The sequence below is a fragment of the Anser brachyrhynchus genome, assembly GCF_964034855.1.
Source record: "Anser brachyrhynchus genome assembly, chromosome: 5".
NCBI lineage: Eukaryota > Metazoa > Chordata > Aves > Anseriformes > Anatidae > Anser > Anser brachyrhynchus.
In genome coordinates this window covers 19,454,156-19,477,707 of record NC_137699.1, presented here as the reverse complement: position 1 = coordinate 19,477,707, position 23,552 = coordinate 19,454,156, and the positions used below count along the sequence as shown (strand labels likewise).

At 36.8% G+C, this 23,552-nt stretch overlaps 1 protein-coding gene across 8 annotated transcripts in view; it reads right to left on the bottom strand.

The window, feature by feature from the left end:
* The window catches only part of CHID1 (chitinase domain containing 1), a 106,590-nt gene that overhangs the window by 12,064 nt on the left and 70,974 nt on the right, over positions 1 to 23,552 (bottom strand). The window contains exon 12 of one of the 8 annotated variants that reach the window (XM_080593867.1): positions 1 to 23,552. This exon is cut by the window's left edge and continues 6,794 nt beyond it. The exons of the other annotated variants lie outside the window; for them this stretch is intronic. Within the exon in view, the coding sequence (XP_080449993.1) occupies positions 23,531 to 23,552 (22 nt within the window). The 3' untranslated portion in view covers positions 1 to 23,530. 8 annotated transcript variants of the gene reach the window in all.

The following is a 23,552-nucleotide window of genomic DNA, read 5'->3' as shown; positions in this document are numbered from 1 at the left end:
CTGGACAGGATTTGTAATCTGGATCTTTTGTGGCATATGGAAAAAAAAAAAGACAGTGTAGAGATCTGTATTAAACTGAAATCTGTCTAGGTGTCTCCACTACATGGAAAACTGCACTGGAAAAATAACCCTCTTTTCAGGACAAGCCTCAGACTACCAATGCTGTTTCAGAATGATTATACCTGAAGATGCTATAGTGAAATGACAGAATTTGCTTTGAGCACAGTGAAAGCATTGCTTACTCCTACCACACCAAGGTATTCTCCACCATAATCCAGGATGAGAATCATCTCAACATCAAACATTTGAGCACATGAATTTCAGTTAGAGATGAGGAAGAGTAAATGGAAGACTAATTAAATTATACTGAATAATAAATAAATGATCTTGCTGTCAAAAATATACATAATGCTTAAGTTACATAACAAGCATCTACTACGTTGAAGAGAAGAAGCTGAGTCACGGCAATGTTATTCTTACAGAATTCTGAAATACTTATAAAGTGCTTCCAGGCTTCCAAGACAATGGCACATCTAAAGGAGAACTGAAAATATGTATTGTTGAGAAGCCAATAGGTGACTTTTTTTTCGGAACCACTACACTGATATTACTGCAGCTTAATGTCCATCCTTTGTAGATGAAACATGGGTCCTAATAAATTGTTAGGTGATGTATATAACAGTAGAAAAACTAGTCCTTGCTAGACTGGACAACATAAATATAGAAGCTCTACTCCACCTCATCCAATAGTCTGGCTTACTACAGTCTTAGACATGACACCACAGTCTTAGACATGACACCGTCTCTCTGGTTAAAAACTACTTCTCAACATAATAAAAATTAATGCTTGCTTATCCCTGCGGGCTTGTTTCAAGAATCAGCAGGTTAATCATAAAAAGAAGTCTTTGAAGATAAAAAATACTAGTTTAAGGGCACATATTTTGAAATGCTTAAGTAACCCTCAAGTGAGGTTGAAGCATTTTCAGATACAGTACTCTAAATACAATACTGTGCTCCGTTCCTCCAAGAACTGGTATTATACACAATGCATGTGAAAAAGTGAGGCTGTCAATTCCTGGATGTGAAACTGAATAAAATACAGATATACTAATATATCTACTGTTCAGCTTCAGCTGTAAATAAGAAAAACTAAAACTATGCTAGTTTTGTTGCATGGCAAGTTTGTTGTTTTGTTTTGTTTTTTAATAAATAAATACAAAATTAAAAGCTTTCTGGATTACCCTCTTGCTTAAAACATGCAAATCTGCTATATTTATACAGTGCTACACAGATCGCTATAAAAACTCTTCATACTGAGTTTGGAGCCTGGTTCCTGGCAGATTTCGATGATTTTAATTCAGTGTATAGGAGATGTATTTTGATCAACTCCAGCTATGACTGAATGAAGGTTGAGCGCACAGGCACTTTGATATCCCAAATTCTTCCATGCCTGATTTAAAACTGCAGAAAGAACAAAATTACATTTCTTTTCCATCCTCACCTAAAAGGTCAGATCTTTCAAATGCCAGTGAACATCCTGACTAACTCTTCCAGTTGCTTCTTGCATTTCTCCTCAGCCACACCTGAATTAAAACCACCCCAACACAAACTCAGGGTGACCAGCAGCATCACCCAGAAGATTTAACAACCACAAAAGCCAGCAGGAGCATCTTTCCCTCACCCTGTGTCAGCTAAGGAGCAGTGAAGTTGTTCCAAGCCCCCATCCCAGCCCTGGCTAACCTGGAGCTGGGGTTCTGTGGTTGCCAGGAGGCCTGAGCCAAGTAGGTGGTCAAACCCACCATTTCCTCAGCCCTGGCTGAGAAAGATGGGTGAGAGCTGAGCCCCCTGCAGGGTATAGCTGCAGAAAGGTTACGCTTGGTAGCAAAGAAGAATGAAAGGGAACGTACGTTGGGTGCAAGCAGCAGAAGGCACAAAGGGTGGGAGAAGGATGCTGTGACTGCAGGTGAAGACCTGACAGCAGTGTAGCTACCAGATGACCTTCTCTGGTCAGGCAGAGTGCAAAACTCACAGGCTGCAGGACTCTGGGTATATAAAACTGATCCAGGCTAGCAATGGCCTTAGGAGAGAAATGTTGTCTCTGTTCTCTCTCCAGAAATAGTTTAGGCCAAACAGAAGCAGTGTTACTTGCAAGGAAACAGAACTTCATGTGATGAACAAACCTATCTACAGTAGGGGAGCACAGCAAGAAATCCTATCCGCTACTGGATTTCATCTACTTCAAAAGATGCTGGGAATGAGATGCTCCACTTTGAGGAGCCTCAAAATAAGAGTGTTTAGATTCCTTCACTGTCATTCATGCCATGCCTGACATTTCCACCATCAGTATTTCTGCCTGTTCCACCCTGGCCTTACTACTAGTGGGTTTTCAGTAAAACATGACCTGTGAAGGCAAAGTTGATAGAAAATGCTAAAGCATGGACATGATCTAGTTGTTTAACAGCTCTCTCCCTTCAAAGCAGTGGGAACATTCATATCCTTCATATCCCTTGAAGGCAGCCTCTGCTTCAATGGCCCTGTACTCTGTATTTAGGGTGTGCTTCACTTTTATGCTATAGGAAAGGCAGCTCTAGAGGCAAGAAGGCAGCATTCCCCACTGCCCTTTGCACCTTTGCTAATCCGGAGCCTGCTGAATGTATCAAATTAAATGCTCCTGAGAACACTTTTAACTTCAGCCCAGCAAACAAATTCATGGCAGCATTTGCCCCATCAGGTACACAGTTCTCAGAGCCCTAGGACTGTAATTTTGAATGATGCTATGACAAACAATGTCCACTATTTACTTGTATCCATTTTTGTTTATATGTGAAAAGTGCATAGTAAATACTTTCAAAATGCAGGAATGCTTACATATTTACTTTACTTTAAGTAAAAAAAAAAAAAAGAGAGAATTCAACTCAGTAAGATCAATTGAGATAAATTATCTAAAAGAAATATTAAAGAATTGCTAATGCTTTAAGTATCTTAGTGTGCTGCTTTAGTTTGATAATAAATTTTACCCATGGTCTCTTAAAACTAATGCATTCAAAATCTATTTAAAGTTACATTCCTAAGTGGAAGCATACTGTAATATTCTCTGACTTCTACAGGTAGCAAGGACCAAAATCTAGCAAGTTTGGCTCTTACATCTGAGGTTAACCTGCCAAATTCTCATTGCCGATAAATCTAGTTAAAATAAGACCACACTGTTTTTACATACATAGTTTTTGAAACTAATTTGCTGGAATGTCAGTTAAATTTTGGTATTTCAACCTAGCTCTCACAAAACCGAAAAATGTTTCTAAGGCTATTCCATGTCTTTTAAACATCACCTGTCACGCTTCAAGTCCAACCTTGCAAGAGCTGAACACTAAATGCTTTCTGTAAGATAAAAGAAACACTGTACAGCGATAGTTTTTTGGCATGAAGTAGTTACAGATGTGCAGTAATACATTTAAATGATCAAGCACAGTACAGCAAACAGTTTTACCTTCACATGAAAGAATTCATAAATTCAATTCCTGACTGCAAGGACTGTAGTTAAAGAAGGCACCTATGCTAGATGAAAATCTATGGCACATCAGTAAACTGCAGTGTCCTATGAAGCTATGAACTATACACCCATTTCCAGTTTTGGGGACTAAGCTAAAGAATGAAGAACATTTCTGCTGACTTTCCAGTTCCTTCTTCATACTTAGCAAAGGGAGTTTTCTCCTCTCAATTGACCATATTTTAGTCACAGCTATATAGAGTTATTTAGGATTCACACCAACAGAACTACTACATGACCTTCAGCCTTTGTTTTTTGAAAAGACAGAACAATGACAAATTCATGGAAACGATTATTAGTCTCTCATAAATGATGCAAATCTCACAGGGTTAGTACATTTTAAACAGGCCTTAGAATAATCTGGATGGCACTCTTGAATTGGAAATGGACTATGAAGTAATAAAACTATATTTTATCCAATTAGAGTGGAGATTTATGACTTTTTAAGAAGTTACCTTCATCAGGGCAGTTAAATACTTGAGAACAGGGAATTTAAATCTCCTGATATTTAGTTAAACTAACACTAATTCATGTGGCAGTATTAAAAGAAAACCCGGCACTTTGCACCATGAAAAAGCAGAACATCTTCCATATCTTTGCAGTAAGCCAGACAAATATTTGTGTATTTTTATTTGTTCAGTTTCTGCCAGAAAAAACATATCTGTGCTTCCTGCTAAGATATGTTAAGATTATATTTTAAATCAAAGAACAGTATGTGTATATTTATTCAAAATGATTTCCAAAAGAACTGTTACTTAAATCAAATGGCAACATTTGGAGCACAAATCAAGGGACAAAATGATGGTCATACTTTTTTTTCCCCTTAAATGAACTGGAAACTTCAAAATGGAATATTGTCTTACCTCTAACAAGTATGTGTATATATATACTTTTTATCTTTAAATGAAGCAGCCTGATTTTTCACATTAGCCGTAACTGCAGTCTTCTATCAGGTATATAGCACTCTGGACACAAAGAATCTTTGGTTTTCTGAAGAAATTGCTGATAGAAGAACAGCGTTAACGGGAATTATACTCATAGCATCTGTGGGCTTTGTGTACATTCTAAGATTTTGTTACTGCCTGAGGAAGTTAGAAAGATACATCTTTTTGCCATGTTTGAACAATAAAAGTTTGTGTTCTGCAAATACTTGAGCGAATTCAAGACAGTAAGTGTTGACAATTAATCTGATTACACCGCCAAAGGTAAAACAGTATGGCATGTTTGTAGGTGAAGTGGTTCCACATGCAAATATGTGAAATTGCAATAAGGCTTTCAAAATACTAGCACTTTGCATTCCCTATACAGTCATCCAACACATGGAGTAATCACCAGTGCAGCTGTGCAATTAATGTAAGAAGAAAGTCCTTAAAACAGCTACTAATTGTAAATCTGAACAAGTTAAACATTAACAAACACAATGATATGTATGTAACAGAAGGCCAAACTATAAAGACCAAAGTAAAGTTAAAGAGCAGAATCTCCTGCAAGGCACTGATTAATAAAAGCATAGTGGAAGAAAGACTAATAAAGCAGGGAATGAAAAAATACTGTTTTTGTTTGTTTTAAAAAAAAGCAGAATATAGAAAAAAATCTTGGACAGACAAAGGTTATTGCTTTTCCCTTTTGCTTCAGCTTTCATCAGTGAACATATTTTTTTTTTTCAAAGTCATAAAAAGCATTTGATTGTGTTAATTGAAACATGGATTCCATTGAATTAAGTCTGGTAAGATACTAAATAGGTTCACCGCCACAAATAAGTCAACTTTTCTACCTTGAGGGAGGCCTGAAGGGAAAAGCAAAGCTTTCCTTCTCATCGCAAAGAGCCATTTCGAAACCATATGGCAGAGGTGCCATGTGGGAATAACTCCCTGTGCTCCACATACCTAATTATCACAAGCTCCTGCTACAGTCATATATCCAGAGAAGAGGTATGAATGACCTTGTTAAGTAAAGAAAACATAAAACGAAGATGAGAGCTAAGCTAGAAGATGAAGAGAAACAGATGGGACTGTCAACTGTAAAACTGCAAAGCCCTATGATATAAGAACATGAACAACATGGAGAACAGTGCCTGCATTAGAGGAAAAAGTTCCAGCTGAAATCACTGGAAGATTTACTGACCTATCTTTGGGATTGCCAATGCTTTTGCTGGGTATTATTTTAATTCTTTTACATTAGGTGGAAGGATGTAATCCACTGCAGCTATTGCAATAGACCTGAGTACTGCCTTACACACATTGCAGTCTACAAATGCAGCCTTTGCACCTCTTCAGAAGCTCTTTTATTTCAGTCATCCCACTCAAGATGGCTGTTTTCTTTTCAAATCCAGGAGTCCTGAGGATATATAAAAGATACCTCCTCAGAATATGAAAAGGCAGGTTCTTGGCTTTTCAATAAGCTCTGATTCCATAACTGGTATCAGTTGATGATTGGCTTTTGATCAGTTTTCTGATTGATTTTGTCACTTGCTGAACTGAAATCCCAAACACTATGTTGTGAGTAATCTTTTTTCCTCCAAAACTCTACATCTGTGGATTATGATGATCGCTATCTTTGATCAAATGCTCAAAAAGTTTCCATACAGAGGGCAATACTTGGAAAAACAAAAAAAAAAACACAGTAGCATTCAACTGAGAGCCTAAACCCTAACAGAGTAACACAGTGGAAAGGCCAAACCAGATTTTATTGGGCCCTTTGCCCATGTGGTTATCAAGTCAAGGAAGGTCTAAATGTATCATACATGTTATAGGTTTCAGAAGCTGACAAGAAGAGATGAAGAAAAAGGAGAAAAGGGGGGCGAGGGAGGGGGCAAGGGCTGGTTTTTATTCTTTATTCTGAGCAAGCAAAAGCAATTCAAATATGCTGGAAACTGGTTTGAATCCTGGGGAATGAAGAGATAGATTATTAGACCTATTAATTCATATCCATGAAATACATTCCAATTACAAGTGGTTTCTGACCCTTTCTGTCCCCACAGCCATTGCAAGAACCCCTTTAATTACTTGCCTCTTTTGCAATCAGATACAATTAAGCCGTACTAATTATTTGACACAAGATATTTTAAGTATGGAAGAGTCTGACCAGTTGCTATAACAACACAACGTAATGAACTTGACTGGCAGGTATTACAGATTCATGGCTGTAATTGCTCCTCCCTTGTCATAATGGTTTTGAACTGCATCCCCACTTCCAAATCTATCATCTTCGTTGCTATTTGTTATTTTGTACCTACAGTAGAATATGAACATACTGAATATAAGCACGCTCAAAGAACTCATAAAACCATCAAATTGTCACAGCACTTCACACTTCAGGATGATTGCATAAACATCAAGCAATTAAGATAGAGGTGGGAAGGCTAGTGATTAAAATAAAGAATCCTTTTTGGAAACAAGTTCTTCCTCTGAAAGACAGAAGTCTGGGATAAGGTTATAAATTAAACTAGACAAAAGCAATACCAATCCAACCAGAAACCACGGGGATTTTGTATAATAAAACAGTGACTTCTCCCTAGCAGCAACTAAGGAGCAACTAATATTTATGCCACAATGCATAAATATTTCTTCAGAAATACTGTAACAGCTTTAACAGATGCTTAGAAAAAGGTAATTTAAGGCAGATATCAGAAAATTATAAAAACTTTGCAAGTTCTGTACATGATTCTAGATGATCTTCATTGTGTCCAAAAGGATGCCTGGTCATGAAGGGAAACGAGAGGCTAAGAAGTTACCAAGTTAACAGAAAAGCAGTTTTAAGGAAGCAAGACAAGATTGCAAAACTTCAGGAGCGCTTTGCTCTGGCTTACATCTAAAGCAAATTAAACTGTTCACTACTGAATAGTTCCAGTCAGATTCAAATTTCATTTTTAACACAATCAAAGAATGATTAACTCAAAAGGAATTCAAAAAGCTGCTCCAATGTTACAGATACGGCAATGCCATTCTGTAAAGAACTGGTTTTATAATTTTGAGTGCAGGAGGACAATACCAAAGCTTCACAGAACTAGAAATATTGTTTCATTCCAGCAAATAGATCTGTTGTTCGTAATAAAATAAAAATAACATATCCAAGTTTTCTTACCTTTCCATTTGCATTACTGGATACTAAAATTAAATTTGAAGCCAACTGTATTCATGTTTGCTTTTACCCAGAGGCTAAACCATTTCTTGAAAATCTTCAGTTTTAACAATTAAAACTGATGGCAGATGCTAGAATTTTACAGCTATCACCCATAATTAACTACAACTTCAAACATAACAGAGTAACAAATTCTTGACTGATGTCTGATATTCACCATTACCACCAAACTTTCCTTCTTGACCTTGTGACTTCTTTAGCTAGTCAAACCAAATGAGGAAACATAGCAGACTAATAAAACAAGACTAAAACTCACAAGTGCTTCAGAAAACAGTACACACCTACTATTTTGCCAGTATCAAATCGATCCTCTCTCTCCTTCATTGAACAAACAAGAATAACCTAGCTCTGTTCCTCTGCTAGTCAGTGTTAGCAGAGCACAAATACTTGCATTTGGTTCTACAAATATTTTCAAAAGAGAATTTAGCTAAATCATCAATTAAGAAATTATTTAAAACATTAAGATACTTTAGTTACCTTAAACAAAAAATATAGAAATAAATCCAAAATGTTTATTTAGTAGTCATTACACAATTCTCCCCTAAGCCAAAACTAGCTGTCTTGCATTGCTTACACAGTAACAGCTTTTTTTTTTTTAACAATTATTACATAAATTTAAGCTTACTTCTTTCTTAGAAAGTATATGGAGTTTTAAAGATTCATATCTTAGTCTATGAACTATTTCAATACAACATATTTTAGCATTTGCATACAAAAAAAAATCTTAGTAGGACATATTGTAACAACTTCTGGGGGTAAAAATTAGGGCAATCTACCACTACAACATTAAAATGAAAGAACACCTGATAGAACAAGTGCTTCAGCATTAATCACATCCATAATCATAAATATGTATCATATTTAAAGAAAGGAAATGAAATGAAAAGGATCGAGGAAGAATATTGAAAGAACAAATATATTAGGGTTAAAAATGACTTGTATACACAAAATGGATTTTGCTAGCAAGAGATGCATATGGGACATTATATTATACGTGCAGTGTTACTGTCATTCTAAGAGAAGAGTATAACAACATGAGTGACAAGTGATAGGATCGGGTGGCAAACAATAGGACAAGAGGAAACAGTCTCTAGTTACACCAGGGGAGGTTTACGTTGGATATTAGGAAGAACTTTTTCACAGAGAGGGTGATCAAGCATTGGGCTGCCCAAGGAAGTGGTGGAGTCCCCATCCCTGGAGGTATTTAAGAGACATGTGGATGTGACACCAAGGGACAGGGTTTAGCGATGGGGCCCAACAGGTCAGGTTCATGGCTGGACTTGATAATCTTGAAGGTCCTTTCTTAGATGACTGAACTACATATGATATGAACTATATATAATTCAAATATTTGGATTTTTTCCACACAGTACCCAAGTCCACTGGCTTAGGATTTCACAACTATTTAAACAAGCATCAACTACTATCTGACATGCCTCTTAGAGTATATTCAAAGGGGGGTAAAAGACTGTGATCCGCTGTTTAGTTTGATTTTCACAGCTATACAGAAAGCAATACATTTATTAGTCACATATGGAAAGTCGCATCTCATGGGTGAGATCTGGTAGACTGCAGGATGCTATGACTGACTGTACCCCATCCCACCCCCACAAATACTGAAGAACATAGTCCTAAGTTATGGAAATATTTTTTCTGCATGAGGTAGTACTGAAAAATTGAAACTGAAACTTCACATCTTTTTCTGAAAATAGCCAGGATGGGTGATAGTCATTAAAACAAGCAAACACAGAATAATTTATCTTCAGCACCTCTGGAACTTGACTAATTGACTGCTTAACTTTCACTGCCTTTGAAGTGTATTTTAATATAACTATGCAATCACTGTATGCAAAACATACTAATAACTTCCATAATTTACGTATTCCAAAGCATTATGAAGAGTAATGAACCTTGCTGTTGAGATTTATCGTGCAAGATAACCTAGTCAGAAAGTTAGTCATTAAGCAGCCACTTTCCCTTAACAAAAAGTGGAAGAAGTCTTCGCTAATGGAGGAAACACTATAAAATACATCTTACAGGTACATAAAGGCTACTTTACCCATTCCAGAATTTTCTGTAAAATTATAGGAACTTCAGAAGTGTGAACTATTATTCATCAAAGGCCTCGTAAGATTTTTCAAGGTCAGGTGCAATAATGTTTATTTCATAACAGTCTAGCATCTTCTAAATGCTTCACTGGCATTATTCAATTAACCTTCAGAGCAGCCCATCTTCCACATAGAGGCAGAGATGGTAACTTATGTCACTAGCAAGAGTGATGTATTCAAAGTCATCACAGGAATAGAGGTCTGCTGTTGTAAATAAAATGGTGGGTTTCTATATGTAAAAAACTGATTATTATCAAAATAGTATTTTGAAACGAACTTAATCCACTGTTTTAATACGATACATATGTTAAAAAAAAAGTAAAGCAACCACTCACTTGATTAACATTTTTCTTCCTAAACATTTACAAGAAGCGTAACTCTTGATTAACCCCCCGTTTGCTCACCTGTTTGAGGATAACATCAGAAGACAAGGTAACTAGATTCCAACTTAGAGAACAAGTTTATTTCCTTCTGTTGAAACTAAATGTCGGTTATTCAAGCCATACTTTTATACTGCTTTTACTAGCCTTGTAATCAACAAAAGAAGAAACTCACGGAGGGAGATAACGTAAAGCAGGAGGAGGAGGAAAAAGAGATCAGGATAGGAAAGAAGTAGGAGACTGCAAATTATAAGAACTCGGGATAAATGCAGGAAAGATGAAGTGTATATAAGACTTAAGGACTGACGTGGAAACATTAGGATTGAAAAATAATTAAATTACCAATAAGGATGGTTATTAAAATATCAATACTAAAAAATTCAATTTATACCTGTATGTGTTAAAAATGGGATACAAATCAAAAACAACCCTTTTCAAATTCTGTTTCATATCAGATGTGAAAATAAAATTACTTAATTTACATCCTACATGAACTTACAGAGACAGAGGAATAAAATATCTTTTTCGATATACTAGTCTTAAGTTTGCATTTAGAAACTTGCCAAGGTTTGTGATGATGTTATAAAGCTGAACTAGATGTTGAGAGCAAGTTTTGCTTGCATCGGTTTAGTAAATCTTGAGGGAGTGAGACCTGGGAGTTGGTGCATTAGACAGCTAGCAGAGTTAAACACTGTTGCTAGCTTGCTACTCTTCCCCCTCTTTTATGGCTACAGGCAAGTTACTTATGAACAGAGAATATCCCCATCGTAATACAAGGTTATACCCACTTTCACAAGACATACTGAAACTTCAGACTGAACATGATACCCAGATGAAGTACTTCCAAGGCTCTTTTAGGGGATTACATAAGTACACTCAGTTCTAACCTGTATTTACTGTTCATAAAGAAATTCTGTGATTTTATAACATAGGAAAGGACCATGAAAGATTCAATAGCAATCCTTAATTGGCTGAAGGGATTTCATCCTGTCCTGCTATCTGTATAAGCCCAATTCTTTAAATCCCCTTGCAGTAACCTATCTAGCAACCATTAGAAAATACTCTTAACTATGAAAACAATGTGGCTGATCGTGGTTTTTATATGAAGTTTTGTTTTACTTACCTTTTTGCAGACTTTTTTTATATTTAGTTTTCAATATACATGACTTAGTGTCTTGAAATATCATCTGCCTCCATTAAACTTGGTAATAAATACAAAGGTAAAATAAGATGTAGGAAAAATCAAGTCAGGAGAGTCATGCTGTCTAATGTCTAATGAGAGATTTCTCATTAGAACGAGTCTTCCCAATTGTGAGTACATTGTAACAACTCGTAAGTCCAGCTAAGCCAACTACTGAGCCATGGGAATGACTTTTGGTTAAAATTCTAACAACACAATTCCAGTACAGAAGGTTTAATGGGAAATAAAAATGAAATCTAACACCAACAAATCTGTTTTCACTGGGCTACCTTCTGTCTATTTTCCAAAGGCACTAGGTATAGGTTAAACGCTCCACAAATAAAAAGGTAAAAAGCATGCAGAACCTAAGGTAATGCTTGACAGTAAGACACTTGACGATTATAAGCTTTACTCTAACCACAAATAACCAAATAGAGAAGCTCTAAAATTAGCATTCAAGAAGAAGCTAGTAGCTGTTGGTCAACTGTCGATCAACTAGGATGGAGTTGAATGGCAAGAGCTCTGGTTTAGCACACTCTCACAGCTGAGGGAAGGATGTCTGATCCTCAGCAGGCCTACCAGATGATGCAAAATAGAATCGGACAGCAAGAGCCTTGTTACAGAACCTCAAAGTGGCCCCAGAGACATTCATTATGCACTGAATGTCAAACTCGGCTTTATTTCACTAACAGAACATTAAATACATCAAAGGAAATGCTGATGAGGGACATTCTGGCATTGGCTGTCCTGGTGAAGCGTGTGAGGGAAGAGAATTAAGTAATTTGTGGAACAGTCCCTGGCTGAGCTGGGTCAAATGTGGAAGAGAACCTTGCAAAAATAAGTATGTGGCCTGTTAAAACTGATATGTCAGACAGAACAATGCTTGAATTTAAATATGATTTCACGGGAAATAAGAATTTACTTGGGAGGGCACACTGTTTTCTAATGCTTATACTGCGTTTAACACTCATTCTGTGGCAGCATCAGCTGATGCATTTGAACTAGTTGTACATTAAAATACTGTGCAGCTCTCCATTACTATTTTTTCTTAAATCTGAATTTATATTCTTTCATGTAACTACCAGCATATTATTTTTTTTTTAAATCCTCATTGTCAAATTACATGAATAAAATACTGGCCGCAGAGGTACATACAGAAGGCCTAAAAGCACGAGTGGCATGCCTTTATCTCTGATTAACACACGATACAGCAGCACAAGATGTGGATGTCCTGAGTCTGGCCCTCTGTCACCCTGAGCACTGCCTTGCAGGTGGTAAGGCCTAGGTCCTAAAAAGTTTTCATAGGGTTCATTTCTATTAAGAGTCCTAATTTTAGAAAGCTTCAGGAAGAACCAAGTGCCTTGGACAATCTGGTCTGCAGATTCCAGAGCCAATATTTATACTGAGAAAAGAGGAGGCTCAGGCCTTAAGCACTATAAACCTATCTGATTTTATGTCAAGGGTTGGTAAGGGACAGGGCAGTCATCTATGATGTCATTTAAGTATACCTACAAACTTAAAAAGCACTGAAATGAATAATTAAGGTGATCATAAATTTTACACTACCCACAAAATAAATATATGTTATGTTTTCCAAATATAAAAGGAATGCATATTTCATTGCAAAACAACATGGATTGTTGGTGGCAGTAAGAGCAGGGCTTATGCATTATTCACTGCTGAAAAAAATTCAGTGATTCAAAGGTTGCCTGATGGCATTCATGCCCTCCTGCAACGCTAAGTCTGAAGATGAGCGAAGGTGTTTGAAGCTCAAGACTGGTGCAGCACCTGCTTTTGCTGCCAGTGAGTCGCAGGGAAATACCTGCACACAGTCCAGGCACCTCCAGAGTTACATGGTGGGGTCAACGGAAAGAGCATGGCAAAGCTATGGCTGTGGTGGGCAGTGTTTCTCTAAACTTCTCAGCCTGGCCCAAGCACAGGAAAGAGCTGCGTAAGAGCTGTAATTCTGAGAGGTCAGAGCACTCCAAGCATCAGCACCCTAGCTGAAGACGTGGTATTGCTAGCAAAGAACTGCAACAAGGGGCCTGCCAGCCTGCAATTTTCTATTATCCAGACTGTTAGCAGGTGAATGGGAGCAGAGCATGGTCTGTAGGTTTAAAGGTGAACAAGTAAAATGACAGAACTGGAAGGCAACAACTGCTTTAATGTGAGCAGTGATCAGTGTGACCAAAGGACATAAGCATGTATCTCCTACAGCAGGCAGTGAAAAGGCAGCCTGCAAGGACTGCTGGGCATACTGGTGCATCGGCGAAAGAGACAACAGCTGCTGTGTGGACTTTTGCTGTAATGTTGTATTTCTGACATCTCAGAAACCTGGCTTTGGCCAAGTCAAAAACTTCTCATGACTGATAAAAGATACTGGTAGGAATCCACAGCTCTGCAACAAGTAAGGGTTGCTCATCAACTTAATAGACAAATGGACTTGTCTGGCAATTGTAAATGGTTGGTTTCACAACAGAAAGAGGTAAGCTGCAGCATTTCACAAAGATCTGTGTAGCTACCTTTGCTATTCAATCTATAGACAGAAATAACCTGAAAAAGGATAAATTAGCACAGGTACAATAATTTCCTGATTACACAAAAATATACTGAAATCAGTCACAGAATTTCGTAATAATGAATTAAATAGCAGGAAAATGGCAACTGAAATCTGATGCCAATAAACACAAAAATAGTAACCATGAGAAAAGTAAAGCACTGGTTCTGAATAAGCTGTTATCAGTCAGAAGAATGACCTTGGTGTTTCTATAGATAGTTCTCTGTAAAGTATCAGCCCAGACTCACGTCAAGCAGGATGTCAGAAATTACTAAGGGAGGACCAGAGAACCAGGAACTACAAGTGATAAACTGTTACGTTCACTCGATCAAGTACTCTGAATGCAGTTCCCAGTTCTGGTCCTTGAAAGCCTGTGATGTATGAAGAACATTTTAACAGGTTATACAGCAACATTCAGCTAAGGATCACATTTAAACAGAATCTGCAGCCAATACCATTGTCTACTACACATCCCCTTGAACTAAGAAATAAATAACAAACCAGAAATCATTCATATTACTATGCCCATACATACCACAATCAGTTAGGTGAACATAAAATTTATCTCTGTTTGAGCACCTGTTTCAATTGTGATTCCCACAGGGCAAGTAGGTGCCACTGCAGTAGATGAGAGACCTCTAGGAAATAAAAAAAAGTCTGAGGCACAGTTCCATTAATCATGGTTTAATCTCAATTTCTATAGGAAAAAGCACTAATAGAACCTGTCAGTCATCAGAAAATGTGGGGGAAGGGTGGGGAGGAAGTGGAAAAGAGGAGATGCTGATTTGGCACACAAACCTTGTAGGAGCCACACCAAACTCCAAGGTAAATCTAAGTAAGCGTGTTAATTTTACAGTATGTAGAAAACCATTAGAAACAGAATCAAGTTCTTAATTTTAATTGCAGCAGATCTGGCATTTTAAGGATATAATTTGTCACCTTGATTGTCCTGCATACTTGAAGGACCAAGGGTTTTGAAATTCAGTAGAACATTTGCTTTTTAGAAATATACATCATACAAATATGCTTAGAAACACCTTAAAACAATAGCAAGCACTGATTTGACATTTATGAATGGGTTCTGGGATTAACATGTTAACTTGTCATCAAACACGAACATTTTTTTTCAAAATGAACATCCTTTAATACTTGGAATTTAACATTACTGATAAAATATCGGTTATTTTTAATCGCAGTCATGATATTTCACCAAGTGAGCTGCAGATAGTTATATTTTCCAATCTTGCTTTGTTTTTCACTTCTCCCTTTGTGAGGACTACTAACTTTCAAAACAGACTGGTTACTACTGAAAACTGACCCCCAGAAAAGGACATTTATTGCCATTGAAATGTTGCTTAATATATAGATTTGTTAAAATGGTTTTAACCTATATCCTTCATCAAAAAGAAACAATGTTAAAATTATTTTCCAGTTGGCACACTAAAACAGCAGTAAACATTATTTGCAATAAAACTTCATACATAATTTAACAAATGTAATTATAGCATACTAAAACTTTAAAGCAACCCAGTATCATAAGCAGAGCCAGTATTACAATGGTACCATGGCTGAATATTATGGTTGAAATTTCAGTGAGATATACTTTGGGGATTTCTCAACTGCAAGATCACATTCATGCATGACAATGCTTAAGATGATGCTGTGAAAACAAAGAATTCAAAAAAGATGTGCAGAGTGAGGAAAACTCTGGAAACTTGCAAGAGAGACTGAAAGACAGGATTTCTTTACCTTTGAATTGAAAAATAATGAAAACAATACAAGTAACACACGTTAGAGTTCTGCATATGTGCATTTCTTGCCACCGTGCAGCTTCAGACTATAACATAGGACAATCCTAGTATTCCTGTAGATGTATAATGCCACCAAGTTTCTGCCTACTGTAACTGTTAATGCAAGCAACGTTTCTGGATGAGGCACAAAACAATAAAATATTAAACATATTTTACTTTATTTAAAATTATATTAAATATAGAAATATTGTTTTTAATATAAAAAAATCCCTGTCAATAAGCCCAGGCTTGTCTATCAAATGGTACATACTTAAATACCAAAAGTAACCAGCATGTCATGATTTAACACCACTTTGACAGCCCTTCAGCATGAAAACTCATCCACAGGCCTGACAAAGTCTGTATCAGCACTGCTTAAATCCATTACTCAACTATAACAGGTAAAGTAGGCAAACAGACAAAGGAATCTGCATTAGGTTTGTGTCAGCATAAAGCTTTGCCAGTTACGTGATTTTCATCAATATTTTAGGCAAATGCCAGCAAAACTTTTTAGAATATTCTACATCTTAAACTTCCCTTGAAGTGACAACTTTTACACCAGTCCTAACTAACTTGAGCAGACTGCAAGATGTAGAGAGAACAACAGAAACACAAACTCAAACTTACGTCTTGTCTGAAAAACTGGCAGATTTCAATGCAGTTTGTTCTTTTCATTTCACTACAGAGGTGTTAAAAATACCAGCATTTTTAAGCCACTTGTCATTTTGTGTAAGTGAAAACAATATTAAAGTAGCAAACTATGTAAACATAGAAAATTAATATTTTTAAACAGGATTTACGAATATAATCCAAATGAAAACCAGGAGTTGGACAATCCAGTGTACCTTATGTTTCTTTTCTGCTTTTGTGAGCATATTTTTGCTATTTAATAGCAATCTAAAAGCTCTGATCTATGCAGTCTGTCTCCTCATAATGAACTACAATATTTACAGATTTAAACAGAAATGGATTCCAGGATCCTTGCACTGACAATCTTCATTTTGTGACAGTAATAAACAGACTCGTCATCATTTGCTTCTTTCACATACACAGCTTTGCAAATACCATATTGCTTTCACTTGTGTTAACAAGCCTCTGCATTGCCATTCCATCCTTCTGTTTTATCCAAAAGTAACAGCACAATAAAAGCTTTTCAGAATATTTTCTCATTATTCTGCCCTGGAGGTCACAGAACTCCTCCCCAAAAACCCCCAGTAAATCTTTCAAATTTCATTTCTGCCAGTTGAATTTCCATCAGCTACCCTTGACAAGTCAGAGAATGTCACTAAGTTATGAATTTTGCCTAAGGTTATGAAAAGTCACATCTCCTACGGCCTCCCGGCACATACACTTTGCAGTACTCCCTCAGAGCCGCAGCTAGCCTCCCACAACAGATGCAATACTGAAGCAGGTGCTGACCATCTATTGAAATGGAGCAACCTTGGCAAAGGGCTCGCTACACAAAACTCCCATTACATTTGAATCCTAAAAGACTGTAAATTAAAGAATGAATTTGACCCCCACACAAGGCTGTCTGGGAAAGACAGACAAGAGACAAGGGATTATAAAAGGAGGGGTTACCTAATGGTTCTTTGCTGAGAACCTTACAGAGAGAATATTCAAAAGGACAATTTTTTTTTCACTTTTTCCCCAGGCAGAAGAGTGAAAACTATGTGCAGGATAGGAACACTGAATGAACTCTCAAAGCCTGTAATGCAAACTCTGAATAATACTTAATAAGTGAAACCATGAGAAAAACACAGGTGTTTAGTATTTTGTCCTCAAATATTTTGTTTCTTTTTCTAGCTAAAGTAAAGAGTGTTTGTTTTCTTGGACACATTACCAAGTCCCAGTGGGCATTTTATTTGCTTGTTTTTCCTCTAAGTATCACAAATATCTGATCAGAAAAACTGCAAAACAAAACCATAGAACAGGAACTCAGGGAGAGCGTGTGCTGCCAGTGAATTTGCAGGATCCATGCTCATCTGGGAACTTAAATAAACAAGTTGAAAGGTACAGTCCATTCTTGGAGAACAAGGGTTTAAACTACGGTCTTTAAACTGAAAGAGGGGAGATTTAGAGTGGATAGTGGGAAGAAATTCTTTACTCTGAGGGTGGTGAGGTCCTGGCACAGGCCACTCAGAGCAGCTGTGGATGACCCATCCTTGGAAGTGTTCAAAGCCAGGCTGGATGGGGCTTTGGGCAGTCTGCTCTGGTGGGTGGTGTCCCTGCCCATGGCAGAAGGTTGGAACTGGATGATCTTTAAGGTCCCTTCCAACACAAACCTTCCTATGGTTCTGTGACCAGCGAAGGATGGTGAACTTCAAATCCTCATGCAGCAACAGAACCGATCAGCGCTTGTGTTGTCAATTCCACTACTTGCCAATTCCACTACTTGCCAATGCCCTTTTTTTTTCTTCCCCCTTCAAATCCTGAAGTGCTTTTCCTAGTAAAGTCCCAACTGCAGAAACACAAATTTTCTGTGAAATCCCTGAGGGAATCTCACCACATTAACAGCATTAATTATGTTAATTAGAACTGTGGTTAGTGGAAAATAAACATCTCAAGCAACTTATTTCAAAGTGTTGGGTGAGCTGTGCTGGAGAACTTATCCATGTACTCCTTCAATTTCATAGGAACAGGCTATTTATTACAAGTGGACTTTTTTTCCATTTATTTTGTCTAGCCCTTCACGCCAGTATTTCTCAGAACACATGCACCAGATAAAAGATTTGGTCATGGCTCACATGAGAAAGTCTGAGCGCTTAACTGTACAGCAGATGGAACCATAATTACTACCAAGTGTAATTTTCCATGCTTCACTGTTTTGAATTTAGACTGTGTGTATTTATAGTGATTTCAGAACAAGAAAAACCTGCTGAAGTCAACTGAAGCCAATTCTTTATTGGCTTAACTGAACTCTCTGTATTGGTTCTGTTCATCTTGTTGATAAGTTTTAAGTTGTTCTAATAACAGACTTCACCCCTTGGCTTTCCTTTGTAGAGTGGTTTTTATTTATTTATTTTTACTTACACCTTCAATTAACTCACTGCCAAGAACCCAGTGGTAATTTTCCAGCAAGCTGAAGCCTAAGTAAAGCATTTGCTGGGACGGCAGTAGTGGTTACAGGTGTGGTACTTTGCTTGTTGCAGTATTTCTCATCTAGCAAGCGAGGAGTTTTGGTATACAGTGTCTTTCACACACTTTACAGTGGGAGTGTTCTCTGCAGTAGCTATGCCTACAAATATTTGTAGAGCTAACCCCCAAAATTTGCAGACTGATACAAATATTTATAAGGTGTTCACACCAATATTTGCAAAAATACTCTGAGATCACACGTTATTTCAGAGATGGAAAATTTCCATTACAATCCCGTACCAAACAGGAAGGTAAACAAAACCCCTCCAGAACAGCAACAAACACTATACTTGAAAACATCATACGTGACATTTGAAACATACATTTTTGTGCCGGAATTTCTTGTTTGAACTCTTAAATGTATGACGTTCATGTTACTGTAGTATTAAAACACTTAGGTAAGTGCTTTTCATGTTCAGAGCTAAAAAGAGGACACACAAAAGATGGAAAATAATTCTGCTTCATTAAGTCCATACCTGGATGTACACACATGTACACAAGCATCACAGCAATATCCCTGAAAAAGTCTGAATTTTAAGCTGAACTGACATTTCAGTAATGATATCACTGAACTAGCAGTATTGGGCTAACCGCAAGTAAATGTGAAATCAGAAATTAAAATGTGTAAGCTATTAAAGTTGTCAGTTCTTTCAAGAACTGACAGAGTTGTATCTTATTATCCAGTCACCTGCTCTAAATTTCAGGAATCCTGGTGAATTTACCCTACATAAGACTTATTAAATACTTTTTACCACCTATGGTATTTTTAAACTTTAAAGCAGTACTTACGTTTTACTTTCTACAACTTCTTTAGAGGGCTATTATAGAGATATACAAGGATATTTATTTACCCTTACAAATTTCAAAATACTATTGTGTAACCTTAAGTAAGCATTTTGATTGAGATAAATCAAACGATCAGATAAAAAAATAGTTTCGGCCAAGTATATACTTAAGCCCTGTGTTTTTGATCTGTGTCCCCCCCAAAGATGGTTTTGTGTGATACAAAACTATAAAAAAGACCCCACGATCCCCTAAACATGCCTGTTTTTCTTCGTCAGCTTTTCTGTGATCCCGCTGTGACTCCATGGATGGAAGTCTTACCCTTGGCTTAATGACACGGAAAACCAAAAAAAGATACCCCCAAACACTGCTTTTCTAAGAGACTGCTTTATCTACTAAAATAAGTTATAAATATTCCCCAAACTATCAGAATTTATTTGGAATGATGTCTCCACTCTTACATTTGGCATACAGTCCAGTTGCTCCTTCCGTTTCCAAACAATAATGTTAGTTAGAATTAATAAGCATTGGTTTTGATCCAGACTATTAACATAGCACGATTGATCCATGGGGTGTTTTATAGCTTGTTAAAAGTTTATTAGCTAACGCAGACCATCAGTAAAAACTGTTTAATTGGCTAATTGCTACAGCTGTTTCTGACAGTGACGCTTGTGATTCTTCCCATGCATACAGTAACATCTACTCCTGAAAATCACCTGCCTGACATTCATTTTTCATTCTTCTGCAACGTGAAACAAACAGCAGTTTGTTTTTGCTCTCTTAACATTTCTTATGAGAAATACTAGATTAGGTCAGAGCTGAAGACAGAAGAATCTTTTTTAAAAACATGGAAAATAAATAAATAAGTAAATAAATAAAAAAATAAAAATCCTGCCCATGTCTTGGTTTGGTAAGCAGTGACCTCCAAGTCAGCGCTATGATGAGCTAACTTGAGATTACTGCACTATCTCAGTCTCTCTTTAAGGCTATACAGCAGCTGCAATCTCAACTCAACTAAGCAAGTATTTGCACTGGAAAACCTTTAACAACCGATATTTGGCCAGCTGGAATTATAAGAATGGTGATATTTCACAATTATTATTAGCTGCAGTGTAGTTTTATCTGAACTCTATTTCAAGAGATAAAATTGTTTGATATGCAGAAACTTCTCATTCTCTCCATAAACAATTTGCTCTAATTGCCTGTAATATGAACACTGTGTTTAAAAACATTAACAGTGTATTTTTGCTCACTGAAACAGCTCTTAACTGTTATATGTTCTGAAACAGGGTTATACTTGCAGAAATTCCTAGGGAAAGAAAATGCATATAGTGTTTATTCATTCATCTATTCCTTCCAAGTGCTGAGAAGCTCAAGCACTGCTCTACAGTAGTTATTTCTACAACAGTCCTCCTTAAATGTTCCGAGTGAAAAGAAATAGCACAAGGGCTGAGAGCAGCCTGTTACACCTCTGAATTTTCTTTATTTAAAAATGCACAAGTAGAATATGAGTGGTGGTGTGAAATATTTCTGGCAACAACCTCCTCTAGAACTTCCACCTTCGCTGCAGAAAAAAAGAGGGGTCTCATTTCTTTGCAGTTATTCTTATAGATTAACTAAGGTTCATTTTAAAACCATTCCTTGCATTCAGATTCTAGAACCTGTCTTATACATAGCATATTACTTTTTACTTGCCTTCCAGTACAAAATTGATATTGACACAATGCACAAATACACCGAAATCCAGAAAAACTTTATCTCTGTTTGTTGAACAATAACAGCAGTAGTTACATAGCAGATTATCGTCCTAGCAGATTGTTGAATCTGCTTCCTAATTATACCTTTAAGTGTTGACCAATGCTATAAGTGAATTAATACATTACAAAGACATGATGTGTCTTAAACTACTGTCTTCTCAATAATAAAGTGAAAAATAATTTTAACTGAAGTTCAACTGGATAACTATATTTTAAAGTAATAGTTTATGCTACTAAAGCCTGAGTGCTTTTAAAGCTAGTATGAGCATATCAAGTCATAAAAACTAGGCTAATTGCAATTTATATTGCTGCTTTAGAGTCTTACACGTTATTGTAGATCATCTCTCCTAATAAGTGTAAGCATTCAATTTTTAATTGTGTCCTAATATTTCTTACCCTTGAAAAAGTCATCTTATGTGTACTTATATAGCGGGCCAATGAAAGAGAAGAAAAAATGTAATAATTAGATATATGATTAGCACCGCCACTAAAATTTGTGGATAAAAAAGAAAAAACAACAAAAAAACCCACAGTGCTCAGCTGACTCTTCTATTCCAGACACAATTCTACTCTTGTTTTTGGTCATTTCCTAGAATTCCTCTAGATCCATATACAGATTAATTAGTATTTGTAAGGATCTTCATAATTTATAGACATTGAAACCTGGAAAGAGAATATTGTTTACATTTGTTCCTCTGCGAGACTGAAGAATTCACATTTCTGAATCTCAGTTTGAGATAAAAAGAAACTCTTAAGGCTCCTAGGAGCTATGATGGTGGCTGAATCTAACTCATATCATGCCTGGTACCCATGGTACGTGGTACTCTGACAGCTTTTGGGATATACAAGCCAACCAACCTCATTTGTTCTATCCAACCAAAATAACTGAAAAAAAGATGTTGCATAAGAAAATTAAAAGCAGTAAACAAACTAAACATTAAAATAAAACATATCCTGAAATTTACTTTCCTGTATTCTTTTTTTTCCAAGCCTCATAAGCCTCCTGAATACTTACAGAAATGAAAGGCTTAAAGAAATGGAGACTCAGATCCTGATTGTGGCACATCAGTACTGGGATGCAAATAATTAATGCATTCCAATGCAATATGATGGTCAACAGAGCATTCGTACAGCCAAAGAAAAGGTCACAAAATACGTCTCTTTTTAATGAATACGGCTGTATAATAGCATTGAATTCAGAAAATATTGAATTGCTTATGAGATAATGTGAAGGAGGAAAAAAAAATGAGAAAAAGATAATTTCCACTGGAAGATTTTTTTAATTTTTTTTTTTCTGAGACAGAACCAAAAGGACGTGGCTGCCAGGCACCAAACACTATGGATAATCTCAGAGCAGAGCGCGCAGCCACTGACAGTGTGGGTTACATTGCAGTCTATCACCCACTCTTTTAGGGCAAAAACCCTGAAAGCTTTGCAATTTCCAACGTCTTCTACCAGGGAACGGAAACCTAAAAACATGGACCTGACAGATGGCATCTACAGAAAAAACAGCCAGCCTTATGGTATGTGTCAGAATCATAGTTTTTAATCAAACTTTGACTTTTAAGTCAAATTTCTTAAGAGCAAGCTCTGCTGAATAGGAAAGTAAGCAGAGAAAAAATTCTTCTAAAGTGGCAGTCAACAAGTCTCACGAAAGACCACACCAAACCTTTTCTAATACCATCTGTTAGTACCAGATGAACACGCGAGTACTGAGTTTATGCTGGCAATCAATAGCATGTTTTCCAGTTATATCTTGATAAACCCCACAAGTTGTTTAGTTGCACAGAAAATCCACAAAGTAAGGAGTAGGTCCAGCGAGGCCGATTAAGAAAACCCATACGGACAGGCAACTTTTGTACCATTGCAGGCTTTAAAAGGCTACTGTTTAATGCAAAGAACTAGAAGACCAAAGAAGATTGGAAACTCGAGTGAAATCCCAAGCCTGTATGTAGCAAACACACAATAAAATGCATCAAGGTTTTCTTGTCATTCACGGAAAGACAGATCTCATCTAAAATGTGCAGCTGTTTCACAAACAAGGTGGTTGCTCATTCAGACTTCTATCAAGAACTCCATCCGTTGTAAGGTGAGCTAGAGCAGCCATTCCTGATGACTAGCTGAAACTCGTACCAGCATCCACCTCAAATTTAATGAACATAACACCCCTGG